Source organism: Culex quinquefasciatus, chromosome 1 (genome assembly GCF_015732765.1).
Source record: "Culex quinquefasciatus strain JHB chromosome 1, VPISU_Cqui_1.0_pri_paternal, whole genome shotgun sequence".
NCBI classification, from domain to species: Eukaryota; Metazoa; Arthropoda; class Insecta; order Diptera; family Culicidae; genus Culex; species Culex quinquefasciatus.
In genome coordinates, this window is record NC_051861.1 from 31176798 (window position 1) to 31203611 (window position 26814).

Below are 26814 nucleotides of genomic sequence, written 5' to 3' on the forward strand. Positions count from 1 at the left end.
TTAAACTCTTTGTGTACGACTACAAAGACACAAAGGGACATTGTACTCAGAAAAATAAAGCTTTATCGCTGTAAACAATAATATTATCAGCAAACGAAGCTTCATTTTAGGACCCAATTTGGACTTCGAGATCGTATCGAGATGCTCCGTTTTGGATGAAACTTTCAGCGTTTGTTTGTCTATACATGAGATGAACTCACGCCAAATATGAGCCTTCTACAACAAAGGGAAGTGGGGTAAAACGGGCTTTGAAGTTTGAGGTCCAAAAATCATGAAAAATCTAAAAATTGCTCCCATTTCCTTAAAACTTCCAACTCTCTTAGTTGCATTCGAAAGGTCTTTTGAAGCACTTCAAATGTCTATGGCAATCCAAGATTGGTTTGACTTTTCTCATAGCTTATTCAAATTACAGTCATCCCACATATTCGGAACACCCACAAATTCGGAACACTTTGATAATAATTTGTCAATAGCATGCCAAAAGTAGCTTTTCTGTCGACCCTATTATTTTTAGAACCTTCATTTCTCGGGTGAGTTTTCAAAAAGCCGTAAGAGCCACTGTGACCTCTGACACTAATTTTCATTTTTCTCGAAAATGAAACAAAATTTCATTTATTTCAAGTATGGGGCACTTGAAGGACGTGTAGATGAACAATTTCGAGCATTTTTGATATTGGTTTTTCGTAAGTAGGTCGAATACCGATGCAAAAAGGACTTTGTTTACCAATGGCTCTTACGGCTTTTTGAAAACTAATCCGAGATTTGGACATTATCTTGCTATTTCACTAGTAAAAGTAGTACTTTTGAACAAAAACTTCATTCCAAGACTATTTTGTCCAGAGCAGCAAAACCAGAGTTCGGAAACTCACTCACGGGTTACTCAACCATGAGGAAAAACTAAGTTACCTGCGAGTAAATTACTCATCACTCTCGGTGAGTGTAAGGGCCTTCCTCATTTACTCACAAAGAGGGCTTTGAGCGCTCATGAGGGCTATTTTAGAAAACAAATTTCGAGATGTCAAACTCTACATCGGTAATTTTCTTGCTCACTCAACAGCGAAAAAGTAGTCCTGATGGTAAAGGCGCAGTGCTATAAATAAGAAGTTTTTTTTTATCGTACCATGGCCATCTTCTTTTGGTATGGCTGCCAACATCACCCCGCAGAAGCTGCCCTCGTCTGTGGCCTCCGATTTATCCTGCAGTAGGTTAGTCCACAACGGATTCGACCGGTCACCAATCCTAAAATTATGAAAATAATTGCCCATCCGCTTGACTTTGACAATCCAAGGTTTCTTTTGAAGCAATAAAAAAAATACCAGACAGACAAAAAAAAAGTTATACCACTTTAATACCAATACATAGCCTTCGGAATTATAGACATTGTCGCTACCTCGAATGTACAACTAATTGATAACGACACTTGGTTTTGGATAGATGTGGTCATTGATTTTGTTAATAACAAATTGTTGGAAACGGCCTACTCACACCCTCATTTTACTCAAATATGAGTAAATTTACTCAGACCTCACACTCACGGTGAGTATCGAGAGTGTTTACTGTGAGGAAGCCTACTCAATTTGTGAGTGTGAGTGGTTTTCCGAACTCTGAGCAAAACACTGCCTCCAAATGGCCTGTTTCATAATTGTGGGATGTTATTGTGCCTCCCACAATTGTGGAACACCTGAATTTAACTGATATTTTCACAAAAAAAAAGTTATCAAGCAATGTATAAAACATCACTAAGCTTGAGTTTCATTGGTTTCAGTGTAAGAAGTCATTATTTGGTAATAAATATGTACTTCTGGAGCGATCCAAAGTTTGTTTACATTCGTAAGAAAAAAGTGTTCCGAATTTGTGGATTTCAAGGGTCAAAGTAATTCTTCAAAAACTTCATATAAAAGTTAAAATTAGCAGATGTTCGATACAGCATTCGAAAGATCGCAAGAAAAGCTTCCAAATGAAGGTAAAAGCGAATCATTAAGTTCAATTATCGATTTGCTATGATAACATTGGTTGATCTGGAAACCGTTCCGAATATGTGGGATGACTGTACTTTTAAAGAAGGATTTTTTGATTTTGAGTTCACATGATAACTTTATACAGAAACCCAATATATGACCAAAAATCGATATTGTGATACTTTGGCTCATTCACAAATCAGATAAAAGAAAAATAAATTTTATTTTGAACAAAAAGTTGAAAAAAATGGTTTTTAAAATAGAAAACAAAAAAACTGAGAAGTAGGTTGTGGAGAGCGTTTTAAGTAGTTTTGTTTGAAGTTAAAGTCTGTATTTTTTTGTTGAGAAAGAAACGATCACCTTTACCTATATTATTGTTTTATTCGAAGCTCGTCCATTTGGTTACCAAACATCATTCGGCACCCTCCAAACGACTCCTCGTGCATATCTCACCCTTAATAACAATCACAAACTTTTCGACTTGTTGGTGCTTTCCACCATTTCACCTTCTTCCGTGCCCTTTCTCACCTAACACTTATCAATCCGTCACATCCCATCACTGTTCATCTTTCCTTTCCTCGTCTAATTATTATTTGGCAGTGTGCTTCTTCGTTAATAAGAGTTTATCTAGAATTAAAAATACGCCTTACAAAAACAAAACACGCCTTTCAAAAACCGTTTTCACTAAACTTCTCTACCGCTCCTTCTCACCCTTCCCCGGTCGCCACGACCCGCCCAAACGCCGCCGAAAATGGCCGCTAAAGATTGTTCTTGATCGGCCCCGACGACAAACTGCTGCTGCTGACGCCGGAATCGCTGCTCTTTTCACTGAGGGCACCCCGCCTCCTCCTCCTCCCCGCCCTCCAACGGAACCATTCCCACCCCCACCGCTGCTACTCCGGATGGTCAGATCGTCCCCGATGCCACCGCCGGAACCACCCCCACCCAACAGCCCACCCTTCTTCGTGACCCGGTTCATCGTTTTGACTCCACTTCCGGGCCCGGTCCCCGCTCCAAACTTGTTCGCCCGCTCGACCCGCTTCAGAATCTCGCTCGAGCACTGGGCCACGACCGAGTCCAGGTTGTTGGTGTCGTTGTCCGACGCGGAACTGTTGGTCGTCTGGGTGTTGGTGCTCCCAGTTCCGGAACTCCCACTGTTCAGATGGTGACTATTCAGGTGATGATGGCTGCCAAGGTTGTTCTGGGATGACGGCACCGGGGAACCCTCGTAACAGCCCGAATCCCGAGGGAAGTGCCGCCGGCCAAAAGGAGACGTCTGCTGGTGCAGGTGACCGCTTTGGCTGTGGTGGTGAGGCAGGTGGGAGCTGGACGATCCGCCGCTGCCGCCACCCTTGACGTGGCTCAGCCGGAGGCCTTCGTCGTTTTCGGAGCTCGAACCGGCCACCTCGCCGTCGGATGTTGCTGGAAGGAGGCAAAGAGAGGAAGGAGAATGTTATAATTGATGGGGACGGCAGTAGATTGTTTCAAGATAAAGTACCAGGCGCTTCCATTGCATCTATCGTTAGGGTTCGTTCAAAAATTACGTCCATGAATAGGGCGAGGGGAGGGGGGGGATCTGATATTTCTGACAGCCCATGTTTAAGTTATAGGGAAAGTGCGTGACAGGGGGAGGGGGTGGTCTGAAATCCCGAAAATTTATGGACGTAATATTTGAACAAACCCTTATCGTTACAGTCATGCCTCGGTTTAGCACCGCATATTGGGGATGCAAAACCGAGGCGTGCATAACCGAGGCACAGAAAAAAATGCATTTTTTTTTTCTCTAAAGAAACCAAAAATTTATTGTTATTGCAATATGGGTATCAAATGATCAGGTTTTTTTTCATACATTTCGAATTTTCAGAAAATACTCAAATTTTTCACAAAACTACGTATTTTCGAATAAAATACTCTTAATTTCCGTTTTTACAATGTGGGTATCGAACGATCGGGATTTTTTCATACATTTCGAATGTAATAAGAATTTTTATTGAAAATAATCCAAATTCTCACAAAACTACGTATTTAAAAAAAACTCAAAATTTCCGTTTTTACGATGTGGGTGTCGAACGATCGGGATTTTTTAATATTTTTCGAATGTAATAACAATATTTTTTGAAAATACTCAAAATTTTCACAAAACTACGTATTTTCGAATAAAATACTCAAAATTTTAATTTTTACAATATGAATTTTGAAATTTTGAGTATTTTTCCGAAAAAACGTTTTTTTGTGAAAATTTTCATGAAATCGTCAACTGTGTGCTATTTTGAAACAAAGACCATTTTGGTCGAAAATGAGTTAATGATGACGTTTTGCTATACTTAACAAACACTACAAGATGCTTTAACCCGATTTTGGAAACTCGCTTCCGTTTCCCGGATATCGCAATGCACAATTGTGATATAGACCAATTTATCATCAAAATGATTGTGCACACTTGTGACACGTCATACATGTTGTTGGAAAATGTGGATTTTTTTCTTGTTTTTCACAAATTTATGTACCGTAATCTGGGGTGAATCGGGACTACAGTCTGAATAGGGACAGCAGTTTTTAGAGCACTTAAAGCTTTTAAATTTGGAAATCGATGTACACATTTTGTTGGTCTGAGTCTGTTCTAACCGAAACCAACCAGAAAAATTAAAATATTGTGCTCCAACATGGTTAAAAATGCTGTCCCAATTCGCCCCATGTGTCCCGATTGACCCCAGTTTACGGTACACACATACTTTCTAGAGACAATGCAACCTTTTGTTTATGAAAATATACTGATTAAGTCGATTAAACCATTGCTTTGAGCTTATTTTAGTTTGTATGGGAATTCTGTGCACACTTGTGACACGTAGTACAATTTTACTTTCGAAACACACTTGTGACACGTGCTTTTCAGATTTTTAGTATACGAACCGATTGCTTTAAAAAGTTTGGCTCTACCATTCATAGTTTTGAAAATATTTATCATAAAACTTTAAAAATCGATTTTCTCAAAAAGTACTGAATGGTCGTTGTCACAAGATAGCACACAGCTGACGAAATAATAATTTTAATGGATAACTGACATCATCCCGATTCCAAAACACTATAATTTTTTGATGTTTTTTATGATTTTTCATACGTTTAAAGCCAATATCTCCCATATAGCCAAAAACCCATAAGCTCTGTGCTTCAGTTAAGCACTGGGCCGTGCTTAACCGAGGCAGCTGAACGGTGCAAAACCGAGGCGTGCAAAACCGAGGCGTGCAAAACCGAGGCATGACTGTATTTCGAAAATTCTATCGGCGATGGACGAATAAACGATAACTCATTTTTAATAGGTATCTTTCTAAAATCGATTAATTCAACCATGTTACGCTAAATTTTCAATGTTTTCACTAAGAATATGTTTTTGTGAAAATCTAGTAAGTTTCAAAGTAAATAGAAATATGTACTCAAAACGGTTCACAAAATAAAGTCAAAAAAAATCAAAAAAATCAAATTATTCGCTCTACAGCTTTGCCTTGGTGTTCTCGATTGCGAGATTCCTACTCGAAACTAGGTGTCCGAAGGTTTGATTGTTGAGGCAATTGCAAACCTCTTTTTACACCTTAGCTACAGCTTAGCAAAATAAAGTATTTTTTCGAAAAAACTCAAATTTTCATAATTTGCAATATAGGTATCAAACGAAGCGAAATTTTGTATGTTTTATTTCAATTTACTAAATTAGTTTTGCAAAATACTAAAATTATCACAAAATATCGTATTTTTCGAAAATAATCAAATTTGCAAAATTTGCAATGTGGGTATCAAACGAATGGAAATTTTGTATGCTTTTAAAATTTATCATACCTTTTGCCTTCCTCACTGAGGTAAGGCTATAATCCTGCTCTAAAAATGAACTTCGTATAAAAACGTCGTAGACCCACCTTCATGTATACATATCGACTCAGAATCGAAAACTGAACAAATGTCTGTGTGTATGTGTGTGTGTATGTGTGTGTGTATGTGTGTGTGTATGTGTGTGTGTATGTATGTATGTGACCAACAAACTAGCTCATGTTTCTCGGCACTGGCTGAACCGATTTGACCCGAACTTGTTGCATTTGACTTGGTTTAGGGTCCCATAGATCGAGTTTTATACAGATTGAAGTTTCGATAAGTAGTTCAAAAGTTATGTATAAAAATGTGTTTTCACATATATTTGGATCTCACTTAAATGTATGTAAACTATGTCCGGGTCCATCATCCGACCCATCGTTGGTTAAGTTATCAAAAGACCTTTCCAACGAGTCCAAAACATTGAAGATCTGGCAACCCTGTCTCGAGATATGGCCACTTAAGTGATATTGATATACTTTTTTGAAGCCGGATCTCACTTAAATGTATGTAAACTATGTCCGGATCCACCATCCGACCTATTGTTGGTTAACTTATCAAAAGACCTTTCCAATGAGTTCAAAACATTGAAGATCTGGCAACCCTGTCTCGAGATATGGCCACTTAAGTGATATTGATGTACTTTTGTGAAGCCGGATCTCACTTAAATGTATGTAAACTATGTCCGGCTCCACTATCCGACCCATCGTTGGTTAGGTAATTGAAAGGCCTTTCCAATGAGTAAAAAACATTGAAGATCTGGGAACCCTGTCTCGAGTTATGACCACTTAAGTGATATTGATGTACTTTTTTGAAGCCGGATCTCACTTAAATGTATGTAAACTATGTCCGGGTCCACTATCCGACCCGACGTTGGTTAGGTTATCAAAAGACCTTTCCAACGAGTGTAAAACATTGAAGATCTGGCAACCCTGTCTCGAGATATGGCCACTTAAGTGATATCGATGTACTTTTTGGAAGCCGGATCTAAAAAATAGTGTACACCCATTGTTGTGAGGAAGGCTCCAACCACATAGGTGGATTAAGTTAGTTTTTTAGGAAAATACTACAATTTTCTCAAAATACCGTATTTTTTGAAAAATACCAAAAACATTCTAAAATTGCAATAAGGATATCAAACGAATTGAAATTTCGCAGGCTTTTTTTTTAAATTTATTGGAGTTTTTTTAAATATTCTTATTTTTACTAATTACAAAATACTTGAATTTTCAAAAAATCCTGTACTGTTTTAAAATATCAAAATTTAAACTACTAAAATTTTCACAAATTGTCGTATTTTTTTCGAAAAAACTCAAAGCGAAGCAAAATTTTGCATCCTTCATGCATACATTCAATTGTGTATGCTTCATACAAAATTTTGCGTCGTTTAACACCCATATTGCAAATTAAAAATTTGAGTTTTTGAAAAAATACGGTATTTTGTGAAAATTTACTATCTTACTAAAAAAAACTCTTATAAAGTGAAAAAACCGGGGGATGGCAACCCAATTCCGACAAAAGCAAACTGACAACAGTCGACATTAACACGGTTGTCGAATGAAAGCCCACAACAAATCATTGTTTGGGTTTTTGATTTTCAAATTTTCCGGAATCTAAACTGCCCATGTTCGCATAAATGTCCCATATGCAAAAACAGCAAGCTGAGAAAAACGCATTTAAAGTTTGTCCCATACATAAGGCTACGTGTTAAGTTTTCGCGAAAAAACTGGATTTCCTCCTGATTTCTAGAACAAAGTACTGTGTGTCATAGGCTCTTTTGAAAGAGCACACGATTTTGAACCAAACTGCAACAAAAACTCGAAATCGATGAAAATGCATATGGGACATTTATGCGATCAGGGGCAGTAAACGATAAATTCCTGAAAAAACGCGTGAATTGTGTTGCTGATGGCAAATTCTATCATATTCTTGTAGATTCCATCCCAAGATTGGCTGAAAATTCATTTCGAAAAAAGTTCTTTTGGTCGACAAAACAGTGCGTCCGTACGCTAAGAATCGGCATTACACATTTTCCAGTTTGCTTTTACACATTTGCATGGGACTTTTGAGTTCAACCAGGATAACACACTTCGTGTAACCATAGTAATATGTATAATACTGATTGTCAGTGTTTGTTTTCCGAACTTCCAAGATGGCGTCTTCTTCGCTACCCCCTGGAAAAAAACAAACAAAATGTTGCTTCATTTGCACACATATTGCAAATTTTAATAATCTGAGTATTTTCAAAAATACGATTTTTTTTCTGAAAACGGTTATACATTTCACAAAAAAGCTTAAATAAAGTGAAAAGCATACCAAATTTCACCATATCGAATTTGAGAACTTTCGAAAAATACGGTAATTTGTAAACGTTTAAGGATTTTGCAGAAACAAACTTATTAATTGAAAAAGCAAACAAAATTTCGCTTCGTTTGATACCCATATTGCATATTTTAAAAATTACTATTTTCGAAAATATACGGTATTTTGTGAACAATTTTGAATACATATTTTGCTTTGAAACTTACTAGAATAAAATAAATGTATTTTTAGTGAAAGTACAATAATCAATTTTTTGAACGTAGCAATTCAGGGTTGAATTTAAGAGAAAACTGATGTCAATTTGGACTTAAAACTTAAATATCTCAAAAAAAGTTCAACCCAAATTTCAAGCACCAAGTCGCATTCGAAATAAGATTTCTAGAACTACATACGCTCAGGGGTATTTTTATTTAAACTCGAAATATCTTCATTTGATTTTTAAAAGGAAAGTGAACCTTAACAAAATTCGAAAATTGTCTTACGATATATTTTAATATGTAATTTGCCCGCTGAACTTGCCTAAGATGCGAGAAAAAGTGTCCAATTATTGATTTATGCTAAAACCAGAATATGGCCAATTCCATCCTACCTGCTCCCTATATAATCGAAAAATGATGCTAGTTTTGGAAGAATGATACTTGCGCACTTCCTATTAACCTTCCTACGATATTGGGGCCCTTTTCGGCCTTTTGGAAAATTAAATTTGCCATAACTTTTGCTATATACATGCTAGAGCCTCAAAATTTTCTGACAATAAATTTATAGTATAAATACACATTTCACAAAACAAATAAACCTCGGATGGTTGGGGCTTGGGGTCCTTTTCGACCCCAAACTTTAAAAAATCGTCAAAAATCCAGTTTTTGACCGATTCTGGTTCTTTTGACCACAAATGAAAACATAGAAAGTCCCCTTTCCGAAAACCGGATTTGGTCACTGTGGCCAACAGAAATCGGCTACAACCGAAAAAAGACCTTTTTGAGACCCCAACTTTGATGACTTGTATTTTCGGCAAATTTCAACCAATCAGGATGCATTCGACAAGTATTTACCTGTACTTTGACCACAAATATTAATATCAGGGCCAGGTGACCTACCGGTTCCGGAAATCCGGAACATCGGAAATGTTCATGTTTTACTGTTTTTCACATATATGTGATGCCAATACTCTCATGATAGTTGAAATTGATCCATAAAACTTACTAAAACACAATACACGATTGCCAGAAACACTCTGGAGTATTAGTGGCCACTTCCGGGTAACCTGGAACCGGTTCCCGGGTATCCGATGAACGGCCAACTTCACTTTTTTTGGTGAAAACCCATCATGTTGCACAACGCCATGAAATTGAAAGAAATTTCCATCTTTGATAATGCCGTTGTTCGCTGAGCCATCCTGGCCAATCTGGAACCGGTTCCCGTTAGCCCCTTGGGGACATTCCCCGAATATGAGAGAAACCCTATCATCCAACATATCGACGTCGTCGTGCTATCTTGTCGCACCCGCCATTTTGACGTTCCGAGAAAAACGCGTTTTAATGTTTGACCTTGAATATTCAAAAACGAGAGCACGCAAAGTAAACAATAACAAACACGTTTTGTTTGGCTCACCATTCTGTGCATTGTCCCAAAGTTTGGTTGAAGTTGGTTCCTGGCCTGAAATCCCTTTGGCCTTTTGTCGCACTTACATCAATTTTCATGGAGTGACAAGATAGCACGACAAGATTGAAACTTCTTTCATATGTAAAGTGACAAAAATGCACGGAGTTTTTTCGGTTTTTGTTGAATATCTCAGGATTGAAATCGAATTTTGGGGATCTGTGAAGGTCAAAAGGTGAGGCATTGTGAGCTGCACAAAATGGCGTTCTTAACTCAATTTGGCCCAAAATGCACGTACGACAAGTTAGCACGATGGCGACGATATCAAACTTCATGAAATTGAAAGAAATTTCCATCTTTGGTAATGCCGTTGTTCGCTGACCCATCCTGGTCAATCTGGAACCGGTTACCGGTGGCCCCTTGGGGACATTCCCCGAATATGAGAGAAACCGTATCGTCCGACATCGTAACGACCATGCCGTTGTTCGCTGACCCATTCTGGCCAATCTGGAATCGGTTACCGGTGGCCCCTTGGGGACACTTCCGAAATATGAGTGAAACTTTATCTTCCGACGTATCAAACTTCATGGAATTGAAAGATATGTCAATCTACGGTCATGTCGTTGTTCGCAGACCAATTCTGGCCATTCTGGAACCGGTTACCGGTGGCCCCTTGGGGACACTTCAGGAATATGAAAGAAACCCTATTATCCGACATATCAAACTTCATGAAATTGAAAGATATGTCAATCTACAGTCATGCCGTTGTTCGCTGAGCCATCCCGGCCAATCTGGAACCGGTTATCGGTGACCCCATGGTGACGCTTTCGGAATATGAGAGAAATCCTATCATCCGACATATCAAACTTCATGAAATTGAACGATATGTCAATCTACGGCCATGCCGTTGTTCGCAACTTTTTTCTAGAGTTCAAAGACAAACCTGGTCGAGCGAATGAGTCATGTGGAAATTATAACGTTATAAAAATTGCAGACAGTTGAATTTCGCTTCTAGGAATCTTTATCTCGTTTACACGCGTGTTATGAAAGGCTGCTCTTTTCAAATGTTGCTTCAGATATTAACCCTTTCCTGCCCAGAGCAAAATCGGGAGTTTTTTTTCGCTTTTCTACATTACTCGTAACAGTAATAAGGTCGAATTGGTTGAAATTTTTAAGGTTATAAGTTAACATTCTATACACAATAATGCGTGTTGAACAAGGTTGAAATAATGCACACCGTGAAAACCCGTGAATCGAGAGATTTATTGTAATTTCTTGTAAGATCACATCTGATGTGAGAGGTGAAATTTGCTACTTTGGACAGAGTCGAGGGACATAAACTTAAAAAATATTAGCAACAGAATAAGAAAAAAATGTTCTAGATTCGATAATCCAAAGTAGAAGTTCTACTGTAGAACATCAGATAACCGAAACTTCGGATAATCAAGTCTGGACTGTATCAAAAAAAAAAATAATAAAACTTACAAAATTTGGATACTAAATTACGGTGTTTATGTATTGTATTAATTTCTTACAAATTTCGCTGAAACTATGAGATTGAGGAAATTTTGTCACTGATTTTGTTCCGAAATGACATTTCAAGACGAATGCTTTCATTTGGATAAAAAAAAATCAAAGTTGATTTTTGTTTAAGAGCAATTCCAGCTCAAATCAGGAATTTTTCTGATACTTTTGTTCGGGTTCCTCTCCGATTTCAATGAAACTTTGTAGACATGTTATCCTATGCCTATATAAGCCATTTTTGTGTATATGGAGCCAATAGTACTCGAAAATAACATTTGAGAAGGGCGTAAGGTACTTAAATATTTTTGTATTTTGTAATTTAAAAATTACTGTATCTCAAAGCCGTCGCGTCGTATCAAAAAGTGGTCAAAGACTAACTTGTAGGAAATTGGAAGGGCTTTCTGAAAAAAATACACTGAAACAAAAATACACGCCACATCTACGAGATTTTTTGATTTTTAAGTCTAAAACTTAAATTTAAAGGTGAAATCACGATTTTTTTTCGTTCAAACTTTTTGAGGAAATAGCCTAAAATATAACCAAAAGACTGACGAAAAATGCAGGATGGTATGTCTCTCCTAAAAAAATACAAAAATCATTTACTAAAACTTTTTTTTGAAAAGTGGTCTAAACGTCAAAATTTTTGAAAACCGGTAGTGGGAATCGATTCTCCAGACAATTTTACATAAATGTTTCAATACTGACCAATGTCCTGTGTCCTATCCTTGGGAAGATACAGCGGTTTTAAAAATGAAAATGTTGAAAAAAACGGATTTTTTGTGGTTTTTGGCAATTTCTATATGACAGACTTGGTTTTTCAGTCTCGTAAATATTTTTACCGGAAAGCTCGTCCAATTTCCCATAAGTTTGCCTTGGATATCTATTTGATTTATATCGTTTTTATATTTAAGTAATCAAATTTACTATCCTGGTTTCTACCACACTGAAAAAAAAATTATGTTCTCAGTTATAAGCAATGTAATTAAGCTTATATCTGTAAGCCCTTACATCCAATTGAAATGCTGTCAAAGGCAAACTTATGGGAAATCGGACGAGCTTTCCGGTAAAAATATTTACGATACTGAAAAATGAAGTCTGTCTTATAGAAATTGCCAAAAACCACAAAAAAACCGTTTTTTCAACATTTTCATTTTTAAAACCGCTGTATCTTCCCAAGGATTGGACATAAGACAATGGTCAATATAGAGACTTTTATGTAAAATTGTCTGGAGAATCGATTTCCTTTACCGTTTTTCAAAAATTTTGAGGTTTAGACCACTTTTCAAAAAAACAGTTTTAGTATATGATTTTTGTATTTTGTATTTTTGTCTTTTGGTTATATTTTAGGCTATTTCCTCAAAAAATTTGAACTAAAAAAAATCGTGATTTCACCTTTAAATTTAAGTTTTAGACTTAAAAAATTAAAAAATCTCTTAGATGTGGCGTGTATTTTTGTTTCAGTGTATTTTTTTCTTCAGAAAGCCCGTCCAATTTCCTACAAGTTAGTATTTGACCACTTTTTGATACGACGCGACGGCTTTGAGTTACAGTAATTTTTAAATTACAAAATACAAAAATATTTAAGTGCCTTACGCCCTTCTCAAATGTTATTTTTGAGTACTATTGGCTCCATATACACAAAAATGGCTTATATAGGCATAGGATAACATGTCTACAAAGTTTCATTGAAATCGGAGAGTACCAAGTAGTACCAGAAAAAATCCTGATTTGAGTTGGAATTGCTCTTAATTGTATTGAAATTTCACATAGGAAAATAAAAAAAAGCATTTTGTGATACATACACAGTTAAAAAAAAATCACGGTATAATTACATCTGGGAAGCAGAACACCATTTATGTCACAAAAAATTCTGACATTTTTCTGGTGTAATGTCACTTATTTCAATCTATATTTAGGAATGAAAAGTACTCAAAAACTCCAAACAAATGCTTCGATTCACGAGTCAATTGATAGTTTTGTGGGTCTCGTGGCGCAGGGGTAGCGGCTTCGGCTGCCGATCCCGATGATGCTATGAGACGCGGGTTCGATTCCCGCCTTATCCACTGAGCTTCTATCGGATGGTGAAGTAAAACGTCGGTCCCGGTTTCTCCTGTCTCGTCAGAGGCGCTGGAGCAGAAATCCCACGTTAGAGGAAGGCCATGCCCCGGGGGGCGTAGTGCCAATAGTTTCGTTTTGCCTTCCTCACTGAGGTAAGGCTATAATCCTGCTCTAAAAATGAACTTCCTATAAAAACGTCGTAGACCCACCTTCATGTATACATATCGACTCAGAATCGAAAACTGAACAAATGTCTGTGTGTATGTGTGTGTGTGTGTGTGTGTGTATGTATGTGTGTATGTGTGTGTGTATGTATGTATGTGACCAACAAACTAGCTCATGTTTCTCGGCACTGGCTGAACCGATTTGACCCGAACTTGTTGCATTCGACTTGGTTTAGGGTCCCATAGATCGAGTTTTATACAGATGGAAGTTTCGATAAGTAGTTCAAAAGTTATGTATAAAAATGTATTTTCACATATATTTGGATCTCACTTAACTGTATGTAAACTATGTCCGGGTCCATCATCCGACCCATCGTTGGTTAGGTTATCAAAAGACCTTTCCAACGAGTCCAAAACATTGAAGATCTGGCAACCCTGTCTCGAGATATGGCCACTTAAGTGATATTGATATACTTTTTTGAAGCCGGATCTCACTTAAATGTATGTAAACTATGTCCGGGTCCACCATCCGACCTATTGTTGGTTAGGTTATCAAAAGACCTTTCCAAAGAGTCTAAAACATTGAAGATCTGGCAACCCTGTCTCGAGATATGGCCACTTAAGTGATATTGATGTACTTTTTTGAAGCCGGATCTCACTTAAATGTATGTAAACTATGTCCGGCTCCACCATCCGACCTATTGTTGGTTAGGTTATCAAAAGAACTTTCCAACGAGTTCAAAACATTGAAGATCTGGCAACCCTGTCTCGAGATATGGCCACTTAAGTGATATTGATATACTTTTTTGAAGCCGGATCTCACTTAAATGTATGTAAACTATGTCCGGGTTCACCATCCGACCTATTGTTGGTTAGGTTATCAAAAGAACTTTCCAAAGAGTCTAAAACATTGAAGATCTGGCAACCCTGTCTCGAGATATGGCCACTTAAGTGATATTGATGTACTTTTTTGAAGCCGGATCTCACTTAAATGTATGTAAACTATGTCCGGCTCCACTATCCGACCCATCGTTGGTTAGGTTATCAAAAGACCTTTCCAAAGAGTCTAAAACATTGAAGATCTGGCAACCCTGTCTCGAGATATGGCCACTTAAGTGATATTGATGTACTTTTTTGAAGCCGGATCTCACTTAAATGTATGTAAACTTTGTCCGGATCCATCATCCGACCCATCGTTGGTTAGGTTATCAAAAATCTTTCCAACGAGCCCAAAACATTGAAGATCTGGCAACTCTGTCTCGAGATATGGCCACTTAAGTGATATCGATGTACTTTTTGGAAGCCGGATCTGAAAAATAGATGAAACTTGTGTACAGCCACTGTTGTGAGGAAGGCTCCAACCACATAGGTGGATTAAGTTAGTTTTTTTGATAGTTTTGTCGAAACTTTTGATGAACCAATGTGTTATGTGCTAAGTACTTACAGTCAAGATCATGCAACAGTTGCACTGCTGCCAGTATTTTGGCACGATGCTCGGTGTTCCCGATCCCCAGATAATCTAGGTCGGACGGTTCCAGCTCCTTGAACAGCTCCAGATCTTCGTATCTTTTTGAAAAAAAAACAGATTAGAAAAAAAACAAAATTGAGGTTAAATAACAATCTTAACATTGCCAACCCAAAGAAATTACCCATTGAGCACAAACACCGAGGTGTACTCCTTCAGTCCTATCCGCAGCAGCAGCTCCTCCACGCTCGTCGGACAACTCGTCGGCAGTCGACTCCGGCCGATCAGCTTGCCCGAGCTGTGCAGGTACGGCTTCACCGGATGGTCCGGCAGCACCTCCACGCTGATAAACTTAAAGTGGCCGAGGCGCCCGTTGGCGTACCCCCGCCACACCCCCGACGCGTTCATCGCGAGCACGTCGATGATGTCGCCTTTCTGTGGGGGTTAAATGTGTGTTGAAATTAGTTTCATTTGAAGAGTTGAAGGAGAAACGTGGGGGATGCTAACCTTAAACCTAAGTGCTTCCTTATCGTACGGGTTGGGATTGCTGTCGATGAGGGCGATCGCCCGGCAGATCGGAATCATTGTTGTGCGGTCCTCCGCCGACAGCGAACTGTGCGGACTGCCTGGTCGGACCAGGGCTTGCGTGCCTGCGGGAGTAGGGAGGAAGGTTTAATTTTTGAATTCCAAGAAATCCCGTATAAACTCATAACAATCAATGTTCAAAACTCACTCGAACCGGACGCGCTCGGCAAACTCTCGACGGAACTGGCCGAGTGCTGGAACGTGGTCTGGTCGCTGATGCTGTCCAGGCAGTTGCTGTAGTCCCGGTTGTTCCGACTGCCGCCGCCCATCAGCAGATGATCCTTTGGTGATGTCCTAGCGTCATTGGACTGTGGAAATTTGAAAGAAGAAGAAGAAGAAGAAAAATTAAAAATAAAAGTCCTTCCAAGAAGATCCGTTTCCAAGTAATTAAGTGACCCAATTTCCGGCGAGGGGAGATTTTCACCCCAACCAAAATTATGCTCGAAAAAGAACGATTTAACAACGCTCTGGCCAGCAAAAAGGCAAACCCATAATTCATTCTTAAGCATTTTCAACGTCTGGTGTCCTTGGAGGAAAAAATCAACAAAAAACTAAAAGAAAATTGAAACGAAATAAAACTCAGAAACGAACTTACGAAATAAAGCCTCGTTATTCCATCAGACTGACTGACTGACTGACTGGCTGAGGCTAAAAAAAGTTTTTTTTTCTCCAAGTCAAAATGAAAAATTTGCATAGCAGGAGGGCGCCCGAAGCCTTAAAGTCTGCAGAAAGAATTTCGCCCATTCCGTCGACTTTTCTTCCATTTCTTGCCAGCAGCATCCTCGCAGCACATTTCCAAAGTGAAAAGATGGAACATTTCTCACCCCGAGAGCAAAGAAGAATCTCGCAGGAAAACTGGCAGCAGGTTAGGCAGCCAAAAGCAGCTTCTGCCAAGTCTGGAAATTCATTAAATCGAGCCAAATCAGCCCCCGAAGAATATTCCCCCTCGCGCGCGCCAAAGACGGCAAGAAAGATTGCCTGTCACTGCTGGTGCTGCTGGGAAAGTTCTGTTGCTGCTGCTGGCGAAAGAAGTTGGAGATAAAGAAATGTTGCGACGGGGGGAAAACTCCGTGTGGACGATTGCGGAGATAAGGGAACAGACAATTAGTCAAAAACAAAATAACAAAAAACAAAAAAACAAAAAAACAAAAAAAAAACAAAAAACAAAAAACAAAAAACAAAAAACAAAAACAAAAACAAAAAACAAAAACAAAAACAAAAAAAAAAAACAAAAACAAAAAACAAAACAAAACAAAAACAAAAACAAAAACAAAAACAAAACAAAAACAAAAAACAAAAAACCAAAAAACAAAAAACAAAAAACAAAAAACAAAAAACAAAAAACAAAAAACAAAAAACAAAAAACAAAAAACAAAATACAAAAAACAAAAAACAAAAAACAACAAAAAGCAAAAAAAACAAAAACAAAAAACAAAATATAACACATAGGGGAACAGCTTCTAATTCCAGGCGTGCCTCTAATGTTGGCAGGTCAGAACTTTGACATTCAATTACAGCTCATTAAAAGTGTTTTTAACTGAATTCGAGTAATAAATAGCGTAATAAGAAGTTAGCAAGCAAGTTTCTATCAAAAGTTTTGCAAAATTAGTTGTTTGAATAGTGGAAATCAGCAATTTGGTTGGAGTTAGGAGCGAGGGCTTAACCTGCCAAACATACGAGAATTCTCCCTAGTTGTTTAAACATTTGAGCAAAAAAAAAATACAAGAAAATAAAATTAACAAAGAAAATCATATAAAGACAAATAAAAAAATGTGGTTTCACAGGCAAAAGAAAAACAACAATTGTAAAGAAACTACAATGAAACTACAAAAGACAGACAAGAAAAAAAATTATAAAGAGTATGAAAAAACCAGTACAACAAAATAAAAAAAACAACAAGAAAACTAAAAATAAAAAAAGGCTTTGGAAGAACGAATTTGGTCGGATTATGCTTGTTTGTATTTAACCCCTCAAAATTGGTCTGAAAATCTGAAGGCATAAAAAAAGTTTATGTTTGTTTTTGGTAGTATTTGGCCTATTCAAACACCTTCTATCATTGCATTTTGCCTATCTAATTTTTCATGTTTTTAGTCACTTTTCCAATTTTTTACTTGAATTTCACATTTTCTGCTATAAAATGGCACCATTATCTTTTAAATTGTTAAAGAAAATGCGTAGAAGCATAGTCTGGGACACTAGAAAGATTACTGCAAATTTCTTTTTACTTATAATATGGGAAATGTTAGTATAAAAAACACAGCCAAAGTTGACCCCTAAAAACATGACAATTTTAAAAACATTGGCAAAGTCACATAAAACAAGTAAAACTTCCAACCCTAAAATTTTAAGAGTTTTTCTTTCCAATGCATTTAAAAATCAAAAATTGGTTGAAAAATGTATTTTTGGCGATATTTCAGATCGAAGCCCGTCCCCCCCCCCACCACCCCCTCCTTCCGCGGTGACGAAATATTGAATAAATGCATTTTATAATGTATTGACAATCAACTATTCAAAGTTGACTAAAATGGGGACGCAAAACTCGAGTTTGATGTTAGAAACCAGAAAAAATAGTTATTAATTCGCTAAGAACGCACATTTTTGAAAACACTGAAAAATATCACAAAACTACGTATTTTCAAAAAAGTACTAAAAATGACAGTTTTTTGCAATATGGGTATCAAAAGATCCGGTTTTTTTTTCACACGTTGTGATGGCAGTAATATTTTTTGTGAAGTACTCAAAATGTTCACAAAACTAAGCATTTTCGAAAAAAAACTAGAACAATGTGGGTATCACATGATCGGATTTTTACATATGGGTCATTTCACCTGAAGCGGAACACCATTTGAATATTACCATCTCCGATTCTGCTCAAATTTGGCAGAGCTGTTGAGACTATCAAAACATGCAAAAATCCCGAATTTCATCCAAATCGGACCACCCCCTCCATTTTTGTACCCTCCCGAAAAATCGACTTTTTGGCGATTTTTGAGTGAAACCCCTATCTTTGAACGACGATAACTCAGGAACCACAAATCATAGAGGGTCGGTCTTAGACTCAATTTTGAAGGAAATTGGACGTAGAATCAATTTCCGTGATCAAAATTTAGATTAAAATATTGTTTCTACCTGTATTGCGCAATTGAAAACTTTAAATGGCCGTATCTCAAAACAGCCCAATTTATTTTTAAAATTTGACCTCACCATCGTATTCCCCGGCCAATTTTGCGTAAGAATCACTTATCGACAGAAAGGAATATGTTTCGTTCCAGAGATATCGAGTTTTAAAGTTTTAAGTATTTGAGATTACCTACATCGCCGCATCTGCTAGAAGAACTCAGTCGTTCTGATCAATAATTGCTACCTGGGGTACTGTAAGATGAATTATTTTTATAATTTTATACGATTTTGAGATAATCAATACCTTGAACAATCTGTTTTTTGTTTAAGGAATATTTATTGGGTAATTTTTAATGCACTGTTTTTCCTGATCTTAATGTCATTGAACCATATTATGTAAAATTTGAACTTTTAATATTTATTTGCAAATGCTATACCGTTTTTAAAATACAATTTTCAAAAATTTATCATTATTTATCTATTATTTTTATATTTTTCCTAATTCCTCATTTCCTCTCACTTTATTAAATTATTTCTTTTATTTCTTCTTCTATTTGAACAAATGTAGATCTGGCTGTAGTAGATGAAATAATTCTCATGGGTTCTAGAGCTTTTGCCATGTGCGGTAGCGAAATAGTGCCATTCAGCAAAAACCTCAAAATCTGCCTTACGGTTTGAAAGATTGATCATATTAAACCGATTTTTTATATTGTGAACCAGTTTCATCAGAAAAATTTATGATTTCTTTCAATTCTGGTAAATTTAATTTCAAAAACAAAACCAGCAGCTGTATCGTTTTCCAAGATTTCGAAATGATTGACAAACAAAAAAGATTATTGTTCGGACAGTGTCGAAATCAACACAACTGAATTTGATCTTCATCAGTTAATTAATCAGATTAATCTTTGTGATTTTCTTATATTTTTCAGTTTTATACTTTCCAGAAATCCTCCTCCTTAATCATGCTTCAAGAGAGTGTTATTCATGTCAATTCATAATTTTTAACAGGATAATGTTTCGTACACTTTTTCTTAAGTGTTACTTACAAGATCAATTGCAATTTCCTGCTAGCTCTGCGGGAATTCCATTCTGACCTGTATTGCGTGTCGTTCTTGCTCTGTCCTAATTTGCTAATTTGCTAATGATTTTTTGGGATTAAATCTTATTTCAATAAATAACCAGGTAGCAGTTATTTATCAGCGCGCCTGAGTACTTCTAGCAGATGCAGCGAATTTAGGTAATCTCAAATACTTAAAACTTTAAAATTCGATATCTCTGGAACGAAACACATTCCTCTCTGTCGATAAGTGATTCTTATGTAAAATTGGCCGGGGAACACGATGGTGAGGTCAAATTTTAAAAATAAATAGGGCTGTTTTGAGATACGGCCATTTAAAGTTTTCAATTGCGCAATACAGGTAGAAAAAATATGCTAATCTAAATTTTGATCACGGAAATGGATTCTACGTCCAATTTCCTTCAAAATTGAGCTTAAGACCGACCCTCTATGATTTGTAGTTCCTGAGTTATCGTCGTTTGAAGATAGGGGTTTCGCTCAAAAATCGCCAAAAAGTCGATTTTTTAGGAGGGTACAAAAATGGAGGGGGTGGTCCGATTTGGATGAAATTCGGGATTTTTGCATGTTTTGATAGTCTCAACAGCTCTGCCAAATTTGAGAAAAATCGGAGGTGGTAATTTTCAAATTTGCATTTTTTCTTGCATACTTCAGATGGAATGACCCATACAAGTAATAACACATTACACAAATACTCAAAAATTTCATTGAGCAACGTTTTTTCGAAAAAAAAATAAAATTTTCAGCATTTTTCAATATGAGTACCAAATTATCGTTAAAAAACTTTTTTTTTGTATTTTTCGAAAATACGTATTATTTTCAAAATGAATGAAAAAAGACGATCATTTGATATCGTTAATCGGGGTAACATTGATTTGATTTTTTTTCCGGAAAATTTTCCAACTGTTACGGTTTTTTCAAGATTGTTATTTTTAAAACATATACTTGGGTAACTAGAATCTTTAGATATATATAAAAAAAAATCATAATGAGTATCATAGGTTTGTTGCTTGTTTGGCAAGGAGTATGATTTGATTCGATGTGGAATTGAAACCGAAGTTTTCAGTATATTGCTGAAGCATCCATTTTTACACATGGACACCACTTCATGCTACGAGAACCCGTCGATCAATCAATAGTGAAATGATATCGGACTAAATTCGTTGATCTATGAAACTAACGGATGTCGGATTTTGATTGTATCGACCATTTTTGCGAATCGAGGATCTTCTGGAATTCTGACGATCAAATGGTCGTCTCTTATTCAATTCACGACTTGTGAACTGTTAATCTATTTTTTTTTTTTTTTTTCAAAAGGGGTCAGACAGGTTTTAAACGTGCTAGAATTGTTGGCTTTTAATTAAAATTTCGGGGATTTGAGATAAGAGTAGTAAAATAAAAAAATAAATTAATAAATAAATAAAACATTGTTATGTCCACTTGTCAATTCCCTCCACCCCATCTGGCACCAGTTTCACGGACCTAGGTCTCGCGACAAGCATCGAAAGAAGCACACCAAGTTCACGGTAAAACGCAATAAATCGTCCCAATGAACTGTTAGGAACAAAAAAAGCTCATAAGTCAACTCGCACGAAGAAAAAGTTGGCAGCCGGGGAAAATTTCCCTGAGAATTGGGCGTCAAAAGAAATGGAAGTTAAAAAACAGGACTTACATGATGTACTAAAGCTATTTGTTGACTTATCGTTAAATTCTTATTGTGCGCTGCTGCCGCCGCCGTCGCCGCCGCCAGGGACGATGACAGATTGTTCCGATTCTTGGCCGCCTTCAGGTTCTTGAGATTGTGGACTCCATTCTTTGTACTACCGCCGCCACCACCGCCTCCCAGTCCTCCTGGTCCTGCTCCGGTTCCACCACCGGAGGAACCACCTCCGTTACTGCCGGAACCGGTACTCCCGGGACCGGTTCCGATGCCGTTCGATCCGGGCCCGGTCCCGGCGCCACTCCCCGGCCCCCCGTTGCTCGTTCCGCCGGATTGCTGGCCGCTGAGCAGACCGCTGTGCGGGCCCAGCTGGTGCAGGTGGTGATGCTGGAGTTGCTTCTGCAGCAGGATGTCGTCGTACTCGGACGAGGGGGTGGGCGAGGGCGACGGGGACTCGTCACCCATGCCACCGCTCAGCGTTCGGTACCGGGCGGTGCAGTTGTTGGTGCCGATCTGAAAGTGAATGAGACAGATAATCAAAATAAACATCGGCGTTACATTTCATTTGAGTAAATAAAAGAGAATGAACTCAATTTTCCCCGGTGGCATTATTAGCATTATGCTAACAACATTTACCTTATTCCCATTAATTTTTATTTTCTACCGTAACGCCGTTTCACAATCTCGCTCGTTTTTCCCTTTATTCTCCAATTTAGCCATGTAATCAACTCGCCAACTTCCGGCCAGTCTGCACCTTTTGAGTAACTCGTCATACGCGAGCGTGCTAGGTAAAATTGATGGGACTCGTAGTCCCATTCTCAAAGGACCCTTGAATGGCGAGTGATTTTTCTCTCTCTCTCTCTCTCTCTCTCTTTATTTTCTCGCGCTTCGTCGCCTATCACCAGGGATAATGATAGCGTTTATTACGTTGATAAAGGGCGATAACGAGGATAAGCATGATGATGAAGAGATATGATGCCGAACGGGATCGGAGCAGGGGAGAGAAGGTTGATTACTTGATTTTTGCCCGTTTGTGTGACCAGGGTGAGGCCATTGACGCTGAGGAGTTTTTTTTTTATCTTCATCAAAAGAAAAAAAGTTGGTTTTGTATTCAACGACCGTTTTCAACGAAAAAAGTTGACTTTGTAATGGCCAAAAGAAAGATGAAAATAAACATGGAATGACTAATGAAATTATTTCACTTATTTACGTTACGTTAAAACGTTACTTAATCCACCTTTAGGTAATTGGTGCCTTTCTCTCATGGTTGCAGTCAAAAGGTTTTTTGAAGCACTTCAAAATGTGCCAAAGACATCCAAGATTGGTTTGATTTTTCTCATAGCTTTTGCAAATTACTGTTAAAAATGTTTTTTTTAAACCTTAATATCTTTTTGCAACAGCCTCCAACACCCATACTCCCTTGAGTCAAAAGTTAGGGAATTTCATGGACTATAAGCCTACGGAATTAACTTTTTGGCCAATCGCGGTTTATCTCATAGTTTTTCGATTTTTGTGTAACAGATATTTTACAACGTAAGTTTTTGCTTTGTATGCTCCCATAGCGGCACTTTTTGGTCTCAATTTTGACATATTCGGAATCCTCGAAAAATTTCACGTTAGTTAGAAGTATTGGAGTTGTAAATTTGATTGTAAAAATATGCCATTTAGATTAAATTAAAATATTTTTTATCATTTTAAAAGGGCCAAACAATGAATATAACGCCCATTTAAAAAGCTAGACTTGATTTAAAAATTTTCAAAATATTTTTTTCGAAGAGATCGAAAAATTTCATGAATGTTTCATGTTTTAACTTTGAAAATCGGACCATTAGTTGCTGAGATATCGTCATTAGAAAATGGTGGGTTGTTTTGGTGAGATTTAGAAAACTTCAATTTTCGTGTTTCTTTTTCTTACCCAACCCTAGGTCCACTCTTCAATGTCTCTTGGACAATTGGAGGTTCATAAAATGTACTATTTTTATGAACCTTTCAAAAAAATATTTTTAGAAATGGTCACTTATGGTCACTATTTTTAAAAATCGAAAAACATGCATGAAACTTCGATTTTTTTTCCAAAAATCACTATTTTTTCAAAAATTCATAACTCGGCGGCAGATGTTTTGACCATGTTTCTCTATGGCTCAAAAGATGCGGATTTTTGTCCCCTAAAACATATCAAAAAATCTCGAAAATCAAAAAATATATATTTTGGGAAATTGAGTTTTAGTGAAAAAAAAAGTTGATTAAAAAATCTGCAAATTTTTTTTCCTTGTACCTATTTTTTCTCAAAAGTCCTCAACAATACCTACAACTTTGCCGAAGACACCAAATTGATAAGAAAATTCACTCAAAAAGTACAGCTATTTGAATATTTACGTACCATTTTTGTATGGATAGCAGCCAAAATTGTATGGAGACTTGTATGGGTGAAGCAATGACATAAAATAACTTCTTTGGTCATAGGGAACGCTCCCACAAATAAAATCCATTTCCGGTTTTGGTAAAGAATTGCTCAACTGCCTCTTAAGAACACAGAAATTTGAAATGATGAATATGAACGAAAAATGAAAGTCGCTCGAGGCGGGGTTCCATCCCCCGTCCTTTGGATTGGTAAGCAAAAATGCTAACCATTAGGCCATGACGACTTGGTGAGCTACACCTGGAATTAGGACTACTGTTACAGCGAGCGAGTTGTGGCGCTATAACCACGGCAAATAGTGCCCAGGGCATTCGTGGAAATACAATGTCTAGGACAGTCCTGCCCAACGTCGGGCCCGTGGGCCGGATCCGGCCCGTGAAGCTATTTCATCCGGCCCGCGACGACTTTTCAAAATAGTTCTATGACCGGCCCTTCATAAAATATTCAATAAATAAGTTGAGTGTCTAAACAAAACAAATATCTTGAGATCATTTTTTCAGATATTATAACAAAACATTTATTTGTTTATTTTGATTTTATTTCACATCTAAACAATCTTTATCTTTGAATTTAATTCTTATCATTCCAATATTGATGTTATCAAAACTAATTATTAAACTTGAAAAATATGCAAAAAGATTGCAAAAGACACTGAATTCTAATTTCTTAAAGTTTTGGCTGTTTTTATGGTTAATTCAATTGTTTCTTTTTTGAGGATTTTGATTATTTTTTTTTTTCAGAGCAACTTTTCAATGATAAAGTTTTTCTGGAAAAAGCTTAAAAAAGGCAAAATAATCATATTGAAAATAAAGATCGCTGCAATGATTTCAAAAAATTAAAAAACAACCTAAAGAAGTTAAGTAATCAGATAGCATTTTTTTCATAATCTTCAATAATTCTAAGAAATTTGAAGAATGACGAATCAGATATATATTTGTATACACTTTTTTTTAGATTTCATGTCTTTAATTTTTTTTAAATGTTTTGTAAAATATTTAAATTTAATAAATTTTATCTAATTTCGTTGATTTTTCAAACTAAAATAAAAACTTGAAACGACGAAATTTTGATATTTTTTATAAGTTAATGATGTCAGGGAATTCAATCGACAAAAACAATTACAAAACAATTTTGTCCAAAACAAAATAAAAGTAAATCAAATAAACACATCTTTGAAAGTAATCTTTGTATTTATTTCTTCAAAACAAATTATTTGAATCTTATTTGCAACACTTGTTTATGTATTTGATCCGGCCCGCCCCGCTTTAGAAAAATCAGATCTGGCCCACAGGGCCAAAAGGTTGGGCACCCCTGGTCTAGGACAAGTAATTTTTCACGACACAAAAAAATGAAATTACGCGGCTTGCGTATTTCAATACACTGGAATTTCACGGCAATTTCACGGTACTCTAAAATCTGTAAAACAATTAACGAAAAATTGTGACAGTAAAGAATAGTTGTGTACAGGAAACTTACTGAAAAGTTAGCAGTTGTTTAAGATACAATCGTTAACTTTTGAGCAGTTCTCTACGGAATCGGTCTTATTTCATTAAATTTTATTTGGTGTATTTTTTAATCCGGCTGAAACTTTTTTAGTGCCTTCAGTATGCCCAAAGAAGCCACTTTGCTTCATTAGTTCGTTCATATAATTTTCCATACAAATTTGGCAGCTGTCCTTACAAAAATTATATGTGAAAATTCAAAAATCTGTATCTTTTGAAGGAATTTTTTGATCGATTTGGTGTCTTCGAGAAAGTTGAAGGTATGGATATGGACTACACTGAAAAAAATGATTTTTAATTTCACTTTTTGTCACTACAACTTGATTTGCAAAAAAAAAACACTATTTTTATTTTTAATTTCTGATATGTTTTAGGCCCTCACACTCACCGAGAGTGATGAGTAATTTTCTCGCAGGTAACTTAGTTTTTCCTCATGGTTGAGTAACTTGTGAGTGAGTTTCCGAACTCTGGTTTTAGCAAACTTTTCAGAAATTCCCCGAATGTGCGAAAAATCTTCGACCGAGTTATGATTGTTTGAATCAATACTGATTTTTTCAAAAAATCGAAAAATTGGTTGCAAAATTTTTTTAATCTCATTTCATTTTTTTTTTTTCAAAAAGTACTTGGGTGAAATTTTGATAAAGTGACCTTGATTCTGCTGGTTGGACGTGGGATAGCTAGATAGCTTTCATAGCTATCGGATATTCCGTTGGCAAAACTTCAAATTCAATTCTAAATTCAGTTCAAAATCATTCCAACTTCTGAAGAGAAAAGAAAAACATTTGCTAATGGTTCGCCGTTTCCACTCTTCTTTCAAAAAGCAAAAAAAATCACATAATAAGATTTTTACGACGTTAATTAAAACCATCAACAACAACAACAGGCTGCTTTAAGGCGGCGCAACACGCGAACCCGCGACCTGCCCTCGACCGTTCGGTGGAGGTCGCCCATTTTGCTCTCAAATAGACCGGAAGGTGTGGGAGATTAACAGCTGCTGCTTACGGTGCTGGCCTACCATTCAGGCGCGTAATGGTGTCAAGCCAAATATGAAGAAATTTGCATTTAGATTCGCTTCGAGGAGGTATTTCGGCTTTAAGGGTCGAGCAAGCAAGTTAAGCAAGGTCGATTGGGTTTGGGGCGAAATTTGTGTTTGATTTAATGGTTATTGGAGGATATTGGCATTGAGAATGAGATTGTGACACGAAACTTTTTGGGTGTTCGAGGAAAGTGACCATTAGATGAAGCGATTAATGTTGAAAGAGGTTCAAACTATGATTAAGAAGCTATGGGCTTTGGAAACACTCAGATATTCTTTAATCAAGGAAAACTGATTCAAACCATAACAATTAACGCTCATTATCACCCCGAAACTTCCTAGCACCGGTTCAGCACGTTATATTAAATTCAATTACATAAACTCCTAAAAAGTAAACCCTTTCCCAACCGTGTACTATCATCCCGCAACAGGTAGCAAATTGTTTAACTGGCAAATTACAAAAAACAAACCA

At 36.9% G+C, this 26814-nt stretch overlaps 1 protein-coding gene across 4 annotated transcripts in view; it reads right to left on the reverse strand.

Moving 5' to 3' along the window:
* Positions 1 to 2296: 2296 nt before the first annotated feature.
* The window catches only part of LOC6044798 (sterile alpha motif domain-containing protein 5), a 403066-nt gene continuing 378548 nt past the window's right edge, over positions 2297 to 26814 (reverse strand). For all 4 annotated transcript variants that reach the window (XM_038249684.1, XM_038249679.1, XM_038249675.1 and 1 more), the window contains 6 exons: positions 21398 to 21898; positions 15679 to 15838; positions 15453 to 15595; positions 15130 to 15380; positions 14925 to 15046; positions 2297 to 3380 (listed from right to left, as the gene is read on the reverse strand). In XM_038249684.1, coding sequence (XP_038105612.1) covers positions 2653 to 3380; positions 14925 to 15046; positions 15130 to 15380; positions 15453 to 15595; positions 15679 to 15838; positions 21398 to 21898 — 1905 coding nt within the window. In that variant the 3' untranslated portion in view covers positions 2297 to 2652. The remainder of the gene's footprint in view (positions 3381 to 14924; positions 15047 to 15129; positions 15381 to 15452; positions 15596 to 15678; positions 15839 to 21397; positions 21899 to 26814) is intronic.